Here is a 13,145-nt window from a genome sequence, read left to right as displayed (position 1 = left end):
GAGGCATGCATTTTACTATATAAATCAAACTTATGATGTATTTTAGAACATTTTGGGGGTTAACAAAGTGAGATTTTTTTGATACATGGTCATTTTTTTTTATTTTTTTAATATTTGTAATCCTAACATGATTATATATGGCTTAAAACAAACATGCTATCAGAAGTATAAAGCATCAATTTAAAAATAAACAATAATTGAAGATTTGCACAAATGTATTTGAAATTCAAAACATAAAAAAGTAGCTAGAAACCGATGAAATCATAAGTTGTGAGAGAAAGTGTTGAGATAGGCGAGAAACAAAAAAAATCGATAATATGCATCTCCCTAAATAATCTTAAAAATATTCTTTTTAACTAGCTGTGTTGAATTTGCTTTTTTTTCTTGCAAGTAGAGATAGGTATAAACCTTACATAGGGACCAGAGAAATTTGAGTGTGATCCTCATCCAACTGGTACTGTAGGATTCTTACTCACTAAAACTCCCTCCATGCAATATGCTAGTGCAGCAAGCTCCGCCGTATCCATTGGACTTTGGCTCCAAGAGGACATTTTCCATTTATACCTCAAATCGCATCCAGAGTGACCTCGCCGCGGATATACTTAACGGGCATGGTTATCTATAACCCGAGGATAGACATCATCGTACTGACTCAAAAATCCCATCGATAATCTGTATTGCACACAGAGCTCTTTACACGACCACATCCCCAGCCCGGCGTTTTTATTGGGCTGCGTTGACCACCTGTCTCGCACTAGTTTCGGCCACCGTGTTACAGAATCTTGTAGCATAGGGTCCACGAGACCTTCCAGAGCCCTACTTCGTCTAGTCTCTTAGTTGGCTCTAGAACACACTCTTGAGTGCAACAGTCATGGGTTCCAACTAGGCCGTACCCATTAGATACTTTTATGTATCATTAAGTCACCAAAGGGCGATACTGCTTTTTGGCTTTGAGGTGCGTTTCTACACTAGATGCTAATCCCCTTGTGGCTGGACACACACAAGTTTCATTAAATCAACTTAATGATTATCGTGGACATTTTCATCTTCTGAGTTGTTCCAACTGCATCATATAAAGTAGAAACAATTTTGGTGCCCCTGGGAATCGAACCCAGACACTGCTCAATGGAAGCATTGCCTTCTACCACTGGGCTAGGGGCACCTGATGATAAATATGCATTTGGTGTGGATCTTCTTTAGTTGCGATGCGCATAAATCTTCTAATTATTAAATTTGTTTTTTATATTGTCATGTATCCGTGGGATATGCTCATTTTCATAATATTTTTCTAAATAATTTTTATTATTAATTATTCTTTGATGGCAAATTCCTTTCTCCTAGATTCCATACCCTTCAAAGACAGACTTTCTTTTATATTTTATTTTAATTAATTATTTGTTGTTAACACTAAACACAAACATTTGCGTACTTACGAATGTAGTAGCGTCCATGCAACTTTTGTTTGTTCGTTTGTTTGTGTGACACATCTTGGCGGCCAACTTGAGATTGTTGACATCCCTTTGGACATGTGTGACAGATGATGTCTATTTCATCTACCCATCTCATAAATAATGTACATCACATATATTAATTACGGTTTTGAATCAAATTATACGTTATATTTGCAACATATTTTTATAATTATAGATATTATTAACATTGCATATTTAAATAATTTGAAAGTGCTATCAAAATTGCGTAGTATAACTCCTTCAAGCATAATTATCAAAGAACCAAGAGTTGCTAATTCTGAAATTTCTTTTCTAATTATGATTAAGAAAATTAAAAAATGGTATAAAACGATTGTATTTTTAATTTTAAACAAATAAATTATTAAAATTATCTATTAAGAGTATAACCTTTTATTTTGTGGTCAACAAACTCCTTAAAAATAAAATTACTTTATTTGGGTATAATATAATCTCTTACTTACTAATTAGTTTTCACAATTTCTTCTGAAAGTTCCCGGATTTCCTCTAGAAATCCACATATTGGGTCCTTTGTTATCCCTTCTTGTTCAGATCAAGCCTATGTCTGATTGACATGTTGGTCTTTCTAAAGTCATGTTAAGGACTCTTGTCTGTATATATGCTTCCGTTATGGGTTCTAATTGGAGCTCTTTGATATGCGAGCCGTGGAAATTAGTTACTATTCCATCCAAAGTCATCACATTTGGTAAATTTTCGGCCTAAAAATAATATAATGTATTTTATAAAGTCACCATAAAAATATATAACCTAATTTTTAGATCTTTTATAATGCTAAATTAGAACGAAAGATTATTATTTTGATGTACTTGTCGAAAGTTTCGAATTCATTGTAGACTAAAATTTTTCTTATAGTTGCTCTATTTTAATATATAATATTTCTTTGTATTTTTGCCGTTCTTATTGCTGTATGATATGATCTTAACAATATTTAAATGGATAAATAACCTTTTTTTTTAATTTATAGATATCTTTTATATATCGATAAATCTAATAAAAACCTCATAAATGAAGTAGTGTTCGCCAAAATTATAATATAATCATATTTTTATAGACGTATTAGGATACATCCCTTAAAAACAGTCAAATAAATAAATACAGATGAAATTTTGTGTTATATTTTTTATTTTTTCTATTAGAAATTATTTAAAAATAATTAAAACGCTATAATTTTTAATTTATTAAACATGAATAAAATTAATGATTTTTTATTGTAATATTCTAGCTTTTAATGTATTAATTAGTAGATCATGTAATTTCTTTTTAGAAATATCATTCAAAGGCTCAAGAACATTTTTTTTATCTATAATCATCTGAATATCTTTTAAATATTTTTTACACTTTTCTCTCATAAGTGACTCATTCAAAATTTCAGATTCGAACAATGCCTCTAATACTTCAATTATATAGTGTTCATTATTATTTAATATATTTTGATTAATATTGCTTTTTATTTCAAATCGAAACTTTTCTTTTTCGATGGTTTTATATTCCTCAATCCAATAATAAATGTTTTTAATCTCATGATAAAATTTTAATTGTTCGTTAATTTTAAATTCTTTGTTCCAGAATGCATCAAATTTTTCGGCTAAGTCTTTTTTTATTTTTTCATAATTAAATATTTTTTCAATAATAATTGTCCCCCTCTGAATTAAATCATTTTCAAAATTTTTAGTTACCTCCTCATCATATAAATTCTTGATTTTTTATTCAAAGCCTCATGTTTTAAGTTATTCAATTTTCTATCTAAATATTTTTCATTGAGTTTTTGTAGAATAATTTTTGTTTCTTCCATTACTTTTCTTTTCCGAGTATTTTCAAATAATTTTCTTCTTATAATTTCATTATTTATTTCTACTATGTTTTTATCAAGATTTAAAGAACATAGTACATCGTTTAAAACTGTATTGTATTTTGTATTATTTATTATGTATTCATTATTTTCTAATCTTGTAAATAACGATGCTATGCTAAAAATCTCTTTCCATACACTTTTTTTACAATTTTTAATGTCTTTTAAATGGTATCTTACTACTTCTTGATATATTTTAATTAAATCAATCTCATTTTTCTTTATTGTTAACATAGCTTTTATCCTTTTAAAATAACTTTGAGAATTTTCTTTTCTCTTTATTAGATTTCCGATTCTATTTAATATTTTAAATTGCAAAAAGCTTTCAATATTGTTATCATTTATGTATTTTTCTGCCTCGATGAATAAACAAATTTTTATTATAAAGGTACTTGATCTACAATTGTCTGTTGATAAAATTTGTTTCAATTTTTTACAAATTTGTATTCTTTCAAATACATTTAAGCCTTCACTTCTTATAATTTTTTTCAACTCGTTTTCGGTAATTAATTCATTACAAAACAAAATATGTCCCAATAGAACATAAAATGGTAAATCTGCGTCATTCAAAATCTTACACAGAAGAAAATCAAGAACATTACCACACTCTATTGACATAAAAAACATTTCAACGCCCTTACAATGTTCTACGACTGTATTTATTTCAGTAATCTTTTCAAAAAGTTTTTTAAATTTTTTTAGGAATTTATCTTCGTCGGTTGACCTATTTCCAAGTTGGTTTGCAATATTTCTTTGACTATGAACATAGTTATTATATTTTTGTGCGAAAAGAATTGAATTAGTACCTAATACAATTTCTAATTTGCTGTGGCGAAATTTAATTTTATCTGCCGTACAAGCAACAAAACTCGGAGAATAATGTCTTTCAAGATTATCAAGATCAACATCCTCGTACAAGGTATACAGATTTCTTTTTATTTCTTCATCGAATTCATTTTTCATTGCTGTTTTTACATTAATCTGAGAGTAAATCTCTTGTTTAACAATTTCTTCTACGTTTATTTCAAAAAAATAATAAAAATTAGAAAAATTTATACAGAAATTTATATAACGCATATTGTTTCTCTTACTATATGTGAGCAAAATCTTTTTTTTATTCATTTCATAATTTGAGTTCTGAACAAAAATATTAACAAATATTTGATTCCAGAATATATTATCATGGATTATGTATTCATATATTATATTAGAACAGTATATATTTTTTTTCCTATCCATATTTGTTGTTCTTAAAAAATTGATTATTTGATCAAATAGATTAAAAGCACAATATTTGGACTCATAAATTATCACAATGTAATCTATATTAAATTTTTCATATTCATGTAAAACTTTCAATTCAAATTCTTCAATAATATTTTGGATTAATCTACCATCACAGTCAACTCTTATTCTATTTACTTGTTCTTCAATAGTGGAATTGAAACTTTTTTTGATAAAAAATCCGATTAATTGATTGTTAGTACTGTCAAAAGATAATTTTGCTTTTAAATATATCTTCTCAGTGTCAATTTCCCAATATTCTTTATTTTTAATTTTATTGTTAATCAGTGTATTAAGTTTATCATAAACATGTTGAAATCCTTGTGCAAATAAGAAAACATGAAAAATTCTGTAAATATTCATATGGGTATATGAAAAAATAAATATATAATATAAAAAATAAAATAAAGAAATGTGGTATTTAAATTCGAATGTAATTTTTATGTATTTACATGAATTATCTTTAAAAAATAATTTTTTTGGACTTCAACATGTCAAACAAATCATTTTGAAGTTGACTTTAAATATTTAAAAACGTCAAAAAATTCAAAAAAATATTTATTAAGGGCTAAAAATTTCTAACAAATCCCAATGTTATAAACCTTGTATGAGCAAATTAGAATTAATAATAATTAAAGTTTATGGTTCAATAATGTACAAGTGGATACAGGTGAGTAAGAAGTGGCTAGAGCTGTAAGCGCACTTGCGAATATGGCGACAGAGAAAGGATACTATTAGCCCACGCATTTGAGGCGCTACGATTTTTTTTTTCGAACCCCTAAAATGAAGTGTAAAAAAAGAGGAGAAAATAGAGGACAAAAAATACTGACTACTTTCGATATTTAAAATTCACAATAATAACATAAAACACCTTTAATTAAATTTTTAAACCAAGATATATCTTTTTTTTTTTGTGTTTAAATATATGATTTACATTTTAACAATTTAAAAATTCCTAAATTTTTAATAAATAATCTTCTTAAAAATGATCGAGAAGCACAAAGACATCGAAGGAATCATGGATGCATTGATAGAAATTCAATTAACGACTATTTTTTGTCCACTTTGCATTAGTAATTTAAAAAAATGCAAAAAAACTTCAAATAAACTCATTTTTTTAACAAGAACATGTAGAAAAAATATTATTATTACAAACAAAAAGCCTTTTTTCAACGCACGATCACCATGGTTATAAATATGTCAGGTGATTTTTTTGTTAATTGATAATATTCCTTTTAAAAATATAAAAAATATATAATCTATAAGTAGAAAACCAATTAACGCAATTATTAGTGATGTTAGCAAGAATGTTACCGGTAATAAGAAGATTGGAGGACCCGGTATCATTGTAGAGATTGACGAATCTAAATTTGGGAAAGGGAAATACAATAAAGGACACAAAGTTGAAGGTGTCTGGATACTTGGAATGGTCGAAAGGACAAAAGAAATGGGTATAGTCTTATTTAAGGTAAAAAATAGGAAAGCTGAAACTTCGGAAGGTTTTATCAAAGAGTACGTACTGCCTGGCTCCATAATCTATGCAGATTGTTGGAAAAGATACTCAAATCTAAAAAAAATAGGAATATATGACCATTATACGGTAAATCATTCAATCGGTTTTGTAAATCCAATTAATGGAGTCCATACAAATACGATCGAAGGAACTTGGTCTGCAGTAAAAAGAGTAATACCGATAAAAAAATCGAACAGAAAATGATATAAATTGCTTTTTAAACATTTTTGATATCAAAAGAAACAATTCATATAACCCCGTACTAATCTTATTAAACAAAAGTTTACACTATAAAACTTTGTTTAAAAATAAAATTTAAGTCGTTTTATTTTATTATTAAGAATTTTAACTATCGAAAGTGGTCAGTATTTTTTGTCCCCTACTTTCTCCTCCTTTTTTTGCACTTCATTTTCTGGGTTCGAAAAAAAATCGTAGCGCCTCAAATGCGTGGGCTGATAGTTATCTTTTGCCTATGCCGATTGTTAAGGAGGTGGTGTCGGCAAAGTGGAATGAAGCTGAAAATTTGATATTGAAAAACAGGCTGACCGATTTTTCGGCCTAAAAAAAATAAAAAAAATAAAAAAATAAAAAAATAAATAAATAAATAATATAAAAAAACAATAAAAAAAATAAAAAAAATAAAAAAAAAATAAAAAAAATAAAAAAAATAAAAAAAATAAAAAAAATAATAAGGATAAAAAAAATAAATAAAAAATAATAAAAAAACAATAAAACTAAACCAAATAACTAATATTAATTTAATAATGTAAAAAGGTATTCAAGAGTAGATGAAATTTGAAATAAATAATCAAGCGCGTCTATGGTTTCAAAATTGGATACAATATCATATATATATTTTTCTCTTATATATTTTTTACACTTTTCATTTACTTTAAAGGACTTGTAATAAGCGCGTAGAATTTTTTGACTGCTTTTCAAATGCTCCTCATGTAACCTTTCTCCAAAAACACCCAAATCTTAATTTGCTACAGTAAAAAGATTATCAAGCGATCTATGAAATCCTTCTAAACTATTCGTAGTTCTTGGTAACTTATTTAATACTCGTTCATAAACATTCCAAAATAAAATCTATTCTGCGTCAATATAATTTTTAAATACAAATCCTAAAATTGTTTCATATCTCTTTCTATCACTCCTTGACATAAGCTTTTCTTTAATCAGACAAAAATAATTTAGAACCTCAATAGGTTTAACAAAACTTAACGCTAAAATCCTTCTTATATTCATTCTAAATTCGATATCATTTTGATACAACGTGCTCATTTTCGGCTCTTGCACTTTCCTATAAATAATCTGGGAAAAATGAAAATTGCATCCATAGAAAACTGCGGCAGTAAAAGCTGTTTTGAAAGCTTTTCTTGGTGCTAATTCGAAATCTAAATTAAAACATTTAGGGTTAAAATTTGGTGCTTTTTCCACCATAAAATCACATATTTTCTTATATGATGCCTCATTTTTTTTAACATTAGTATAAATACCAAAGGAATGTACTTAGTATTGATATACGCGACTAGAGTATAGAGTTGCTTGAACTTAGATGGAGCAAACTTGAAAGTACCATCCATTAAAAAGGTTTAGTATTCTCAAGGTGAATTAAATTTTCTAGCGTGCAAAGAATCACGACTCTTTCCTTATCTTCTATCCCAGAATCAAATTGCACAAATAATTCACCTGTAGGCAAATATTTAATTGAATTCGGGATATCAGTTTTATCGGGGGTTGAGTAACTATGCCTCCCGTTTCGCATTCTCTTAATTCCATTCCTAATACTAAAGATATCAGGTGTTTTTTTCTAAAGCTTCATTAGAATATTCTTTCAACGCGTCAAAAATTATAATTCTTGACGCCTCGGCAGTTTCCTCTGCCCGTTTTAAGATTTGACCGTAGAAATATTCGAATTTATTTTTGTCGAAGTCTGGCTCGTGGTTGTGGGGGTAACGTTTAAAAAACTACAATCTAAAATTGTATGAAGTTTTGAAGTGCAGTTTTCTGCTCTACATCTCCATATTTTGTTTTTTCTTTTCCGTTATATCTGAAATTATACGCATGTCCTGCATATAATATCTTTCTTCCTCCTCTTTTAAAACGAACTTCACACAGTTCTTCGTGGGATAAATTTTCCATTGGGGTATTTTAAAATAATTTTTTTTAGGCCGAAAGACCGATTTTTCGGCCTAAGGCCGAAAAATCAGCTTGCCATCTTTTGCCTATGGCGACTGTTAAAGAGGTGGTGTCGGCAAAGTGGAATGAAGCTGAAAATTTGATATTGAAAAACATGGCTAAAGTGAGCTTTAGGTAACAAAAATCGATATAGGGGGTTTTTGTATTGTTTGCCCCTTTTTTCAAAAACGGAGGAAAGAATTCGGACCCGAAAAAAATTAGAAATCTCAATTAAATAATTCTTTAGGCTAAAACGTAACTTAAGTGTACAATATTTGCTTTAAATTGATAATTACACTTTCTTTATAGATTTATGATCATTTATAAAGAATTAACAAACATATAAAATTTTGACTGGTTTATCACTTTTAATATAGTTGTGAAATAAACAGAATTCTAATATTACAAATGATTTATATTCATTTTCTTCTCTAATCGAATAAGATATTTTACTAAACGTTAGAAATTGTTGAACTAAGTATCACTATTGTCATATAGAAAATATAAAACAGAATGTTTATATAGTACTTGGGGTTTATAAATGTGGACTGTTGTTTGTCCAACAGCCTGTGAAGAAGGTTTACTAATAAATTGTTTATTTATCTTTCTCATCTTCATACCCTTCTGAGGATGATTTTCTTTTATGTTTATGGGCGGGGAAATCTGGTACATTTTCCCGCCAAAAACATGAATAATACAAAGGAGGAAATATCTACTTAATAGTATTCTCTAGTCTCCAGGGCCATCTGAGGACCACTGGAGAGCTGTCCCTTGACACTCCCCCTTTCTTTAAAGGCTCCCATGTTTCCATTTCCGAAACCATCTTTCTTAGGTCCTTCCAAATCACTGCGAAAACGTCTTTGTTTGTGTTATACCTTTCATGTCCTTTTACGCAACCTTTTATAGTAATATTAGTACAAGTGAATGTACTTTCTAGTTTATTTTTCACTACACTCGGTGGTTTGTATCTTAGAACTTCGTCACCTTTTTTGAGAAGATATCGATTAATTCGAATCTTATGGTGCTCGTTGGGTAGTCTTTTTGAGCTAGGGTTAAGACATATCTGCCCTTCTTTCTTTTCATCTTTTATAAATGGATTTATGTCTTTCCATTGCGGATTATTACGAACTATAATATCTGTTGAGAATGAACTATTGTGTTCTTCTATTCCGGTACATCTCTTTATAAGTTCTTTTCGCTTTTCAAATTTCCTTTCTAGGTCTCCTCTATTGTTTACCGTGTAAACAAATCTAGTTTCATTACTCGTCATCTTTTTATTTTCGAGATCCAGTATTTTTCCATCTCCAATAACTGGTATAAAGGTCCCAGTATCTTTTGTAGCAGTCATATAAAAAGAATTTGTTCTCACTGAGTTTTTATATAAATTAGAGGCAATTTCATTCCCAGTGTCAAAACTGAGGCCTTCTGTCAAATTATCTACAGAAATAGCCTTCTTTCTAAAGTTTTTTTTGTTTCTGTGGTTCTTAACCACAGATTCCACCATTTCTTTTGATTCAACACTTTCTCCAGCTCCGTCTATATTTAATCTGCCTTTCTTTGCATCTAGACCTAAAAGTTGGACTTTGTCTTTACTTATCAAGTTAATCTGGGCTCCCGTATCAATGAGCGTTGAAATGGTTTCTTTTCCAGAAAAGAGTTTTATCCTGGGGCGATTATCTTTAGTTTTTGGTTTCTCCCCTCTACCTACCTTCAGGAATAATGCAGTTTTATTTTTTTCTGCCTTCTTTGCGAAAGTTTTAAACTCTTTCCTATCCTGCAAGGGTGCTTCGTTCCGTGGAGTTCTCGACCAGTTTCTTTTCTTTTTTAGGTATTTATTAATAATATTCTGTTTTTTTTCTAAGAGTTCTAGCAAATCCATCCAGTCCGTTGTATCGGCAATCGACTCCTTTACTGTTTCCGGGGAGTTCTTTTCGATTGCCATCTTTGATCTCAAGAAATACTCATCATTTATTTTTGCACATGTCTTAAGGGCATAAGCGTAACAAAGTATATCGTTTTCTTTAGGGCCTTCGACATAGAGATGCATGAACGTGTCGGTTTTATCTTCTACTAGTTTCTCTTTCATATATTTTTTTTTAAAATATTGGATGAACGTCTTGTAATCAGTGATTTTTTCCCCCTCATATGCTTTAAACCAGATTAGTGCTTTGCCTTTCAGTTGAGACTTGGCAATGTCTAAAGTTTTGTCTTGAGAATATACGTCTTCGATCTCTCTAAATTGGTTAATAAACTCTTCCGCTTGTTTTGGATCTTCTCCATTAAATTCAAGCCATTTATTACCCCGACATAACTTTCTCATAAGTGAGGTCAACTGATTAAAGCTGTTGTTCTCATCCCGTCACCGTTACCACCATTGTGGACTGTTGTTTGTCCAACAGTCTGTGAAGAAGGTTTACTAATAAATTGTTTATTTATCTTTCTCATCTTCATACCCTTCTGAGGATGATTTTCTTTTATGTTTATGGGCGGGAAAATCTGGTACATTTTCCCGCCAAAAACATGAATAATACAAAGGAGGAGAATATCTACTTAATAGTATTCTCTAGTCTCCAGGGCCATCTGAGGACCACTGGAGAGCTGTCCCTTGACAATAAATATTTTTTTTATCGTTTGTTGTATTAATACATATTTATTTAATGATTTTGCATTAACGTTATCTGTCCTCCGTTTTTTAAAAAGGGGCAAAAAATACAAAAAACCCCTATATAGAAAATATTTAGCTTAAGGTTACATTAGCCCTGGTTTTAAAATAAACGGACTTTAAATGTATAATTTTTAAAGCATGTTGTTTTTAATGCTGTCATTGATGATTTTTGCCTTGTTAAGAATTATTCCGATCGTATCTATAAACCTTTTGTTTTTCTTACCCCATATTTCATTTTTTGGGAGATTTTGCTGTAAGATTGTTATAGGAAAAACAAATGTGGACAATATAACAAGAATCGAAAACAGATAATACTTATACCTATATTTTTACTTGAACCAGGTCGCATAAATTTAGTTAGTGTGGTTTTGAATTATAAAATCAGTTTAATACTTGCTTTTGTAAAAAGCAAAAAGGTTTAGTCATATTGTTCAAAAGAACGTCCTTGCAGAATCCATGAACACAAACTCTGATTGTACAATCGAAGAAATACAAAAAAATGAAATAAGTTTAATATTTTAGTTAATCAAACTTTTCTAATACTTCCCTCAAATACTCGTTTATGATTATTCCAAAATTATCATATACAGTTTCGATTATTAATTGTAGACAAGTTGAGGAAAGAAGTGATCGTTGTAGATGTTGGAATCACAAGTTTTAACAACCTCCATGCAGTAGAAACAGAAAAGAAACATAAATACGACTTGCTCGCAAATCATATGGCTTCTCTCTACAAATACAAGCCGAAAATTATTCCTTATGTGATGACGTGGGATGGAATAGTAACTAATTTTCACCGTACGCATATCAAAGTGCTCAGATTAGAACCCAGAACGGAAGCATATATACAGTCAAGAGTCCTTAAAATGACTTTATAAAGCCTAACTATTTCAGCCAGACATGGGCTTGATACAGATCAGGAAGGGGTCTTCGAGAGCCCAATTTTTGAATCTCAGAAGGAAGTCCTGGAACTGCCAGATGAGACTGTAAGAGTATCTTGTGAAAAGTAATTAATAGGCCGAATATTATACTCAAATAAATTATATGCTACAGTTTCGATTAATTTCGTTTAACTCGCCACTGCGCTAATGTTTTTTTTATATTTTTTACACCTTTCTCTCATAGGTGACTTATTCAAAATTTCAGATTCAAACAATGCCTCTAATACTTCGGTTATATAGTGTTCATAATTATTTAATATATTTTTATTAATATTGCTTTTCGTAGTAGATAAAAGGAATCAATTGATCAGAATAATTGAAATAGGTGTCACATCTCAAGAGAATCTACAGCAAGTAGAAAACGATAAGTTAAAAAAGTATGATGTCCTTGCGAACGAATTGGGCTTAATATATGGTTTTAAAACAGAAATAATTCCCTACGTAATCAATTGGGACGGTATACTGACTAAGTTCCACAAATCATATACCACAAGACTTGGAATCCCTAAGAAGGTAGAAGCGTACATCCAGATGATCACGCTAAAGAAGACGCTAGAAAGCATTTCTCTGGCCCACCGAAGGAGAGGAGACGAAGCCGACGTGGAAAGGACTATGGAGCCACAAAGCTACCTACAAGCAGGAGAAACTAACGCAAAACCTACCCTTGTTAAACTATAAATATAAACTACAATAAGCATATACTAATTAAATTCATTTAAATTAATATTGCTTTTTATTTCATGACGACACTTTTCTTTTTCGATGGTTTTATATTCCTCAATCCAATAATTATTGGTTTTTATCTCATTATAAAATTTCACTTGTTCGTTAATTTTATATTCTTTGTTCCAGAATGCATCAAATTTTTCGGCTATCTCTTTTTTTAAAATTTCATAATTAAATATTTCTTCAATAATAAGTGTTCCCCTCTGAATTAACTCATTTTCAAAATTTTTAGTTACCTCCTTATCATATAAATTCTTGATTTTTTATTCAAAGCCTCATGTTTTAAGTTATTCAACTTTCTATCTAAATATTTTTCATTGAGTTTTTGTAGAATAATTTTTGTTTCTCCCATTACTTTTCTTTTCCGAGTATTTTCAAATAATTTTTTTCTTATAATTTCATTATTTATTTCTACTATATTTTTATCAAGATTTAAAGAACATATACATCGTTTAAAACTGTATTGTGTTTTGTATTATTTATTGTCACGAGCCCA

The 13,145-nt window shown here is 29.4% G+C and overlaps 1 protein-coding gene across 1 annotated transcript; it reads right to left on the bottom strand.

The window, feature by feature from the left end:
• Positions 1-2,695: 2,695 nt before the first annotated feature.
• On the bottom strand, positions 2,696-4,986 carry VNE69_11047 (uncharacterized protein; the record flags this gene model as incomplete). Its single annotated transcript, XM_065474951.1, has 2 exons — positions 2,696-3,131; positions 3,167-4,986. The coding sequence occupies 2 exons, from the start codon at positions 4,984-4,986 to the stop codon at positions 2,696-2,698; spliced, it is 2,256 nt and encodes a 751-aa protein (XP_065331023.1).
• Positions 4,987-13,145: the final 8,159 nt, after the last annotated feature.

Source organism: Vairimorpha necatrix, chromosome 11, assembly GCF_036630325.1.
Source record: "Vairimorpha necatrix chromosome 11, complete sequence".
In the NCBI taxonomy this organism is placed as follows: Eukaryota; Fungi; Microsporidia; family Nosematidae; genus Vairimorpha; species Vairimorpha necatrix.
The sequence above is the reverse complement of the archived record's forward strand: the minus strand, read 5'-3'. Positions and strand labels throughout refer to the sequence as shown.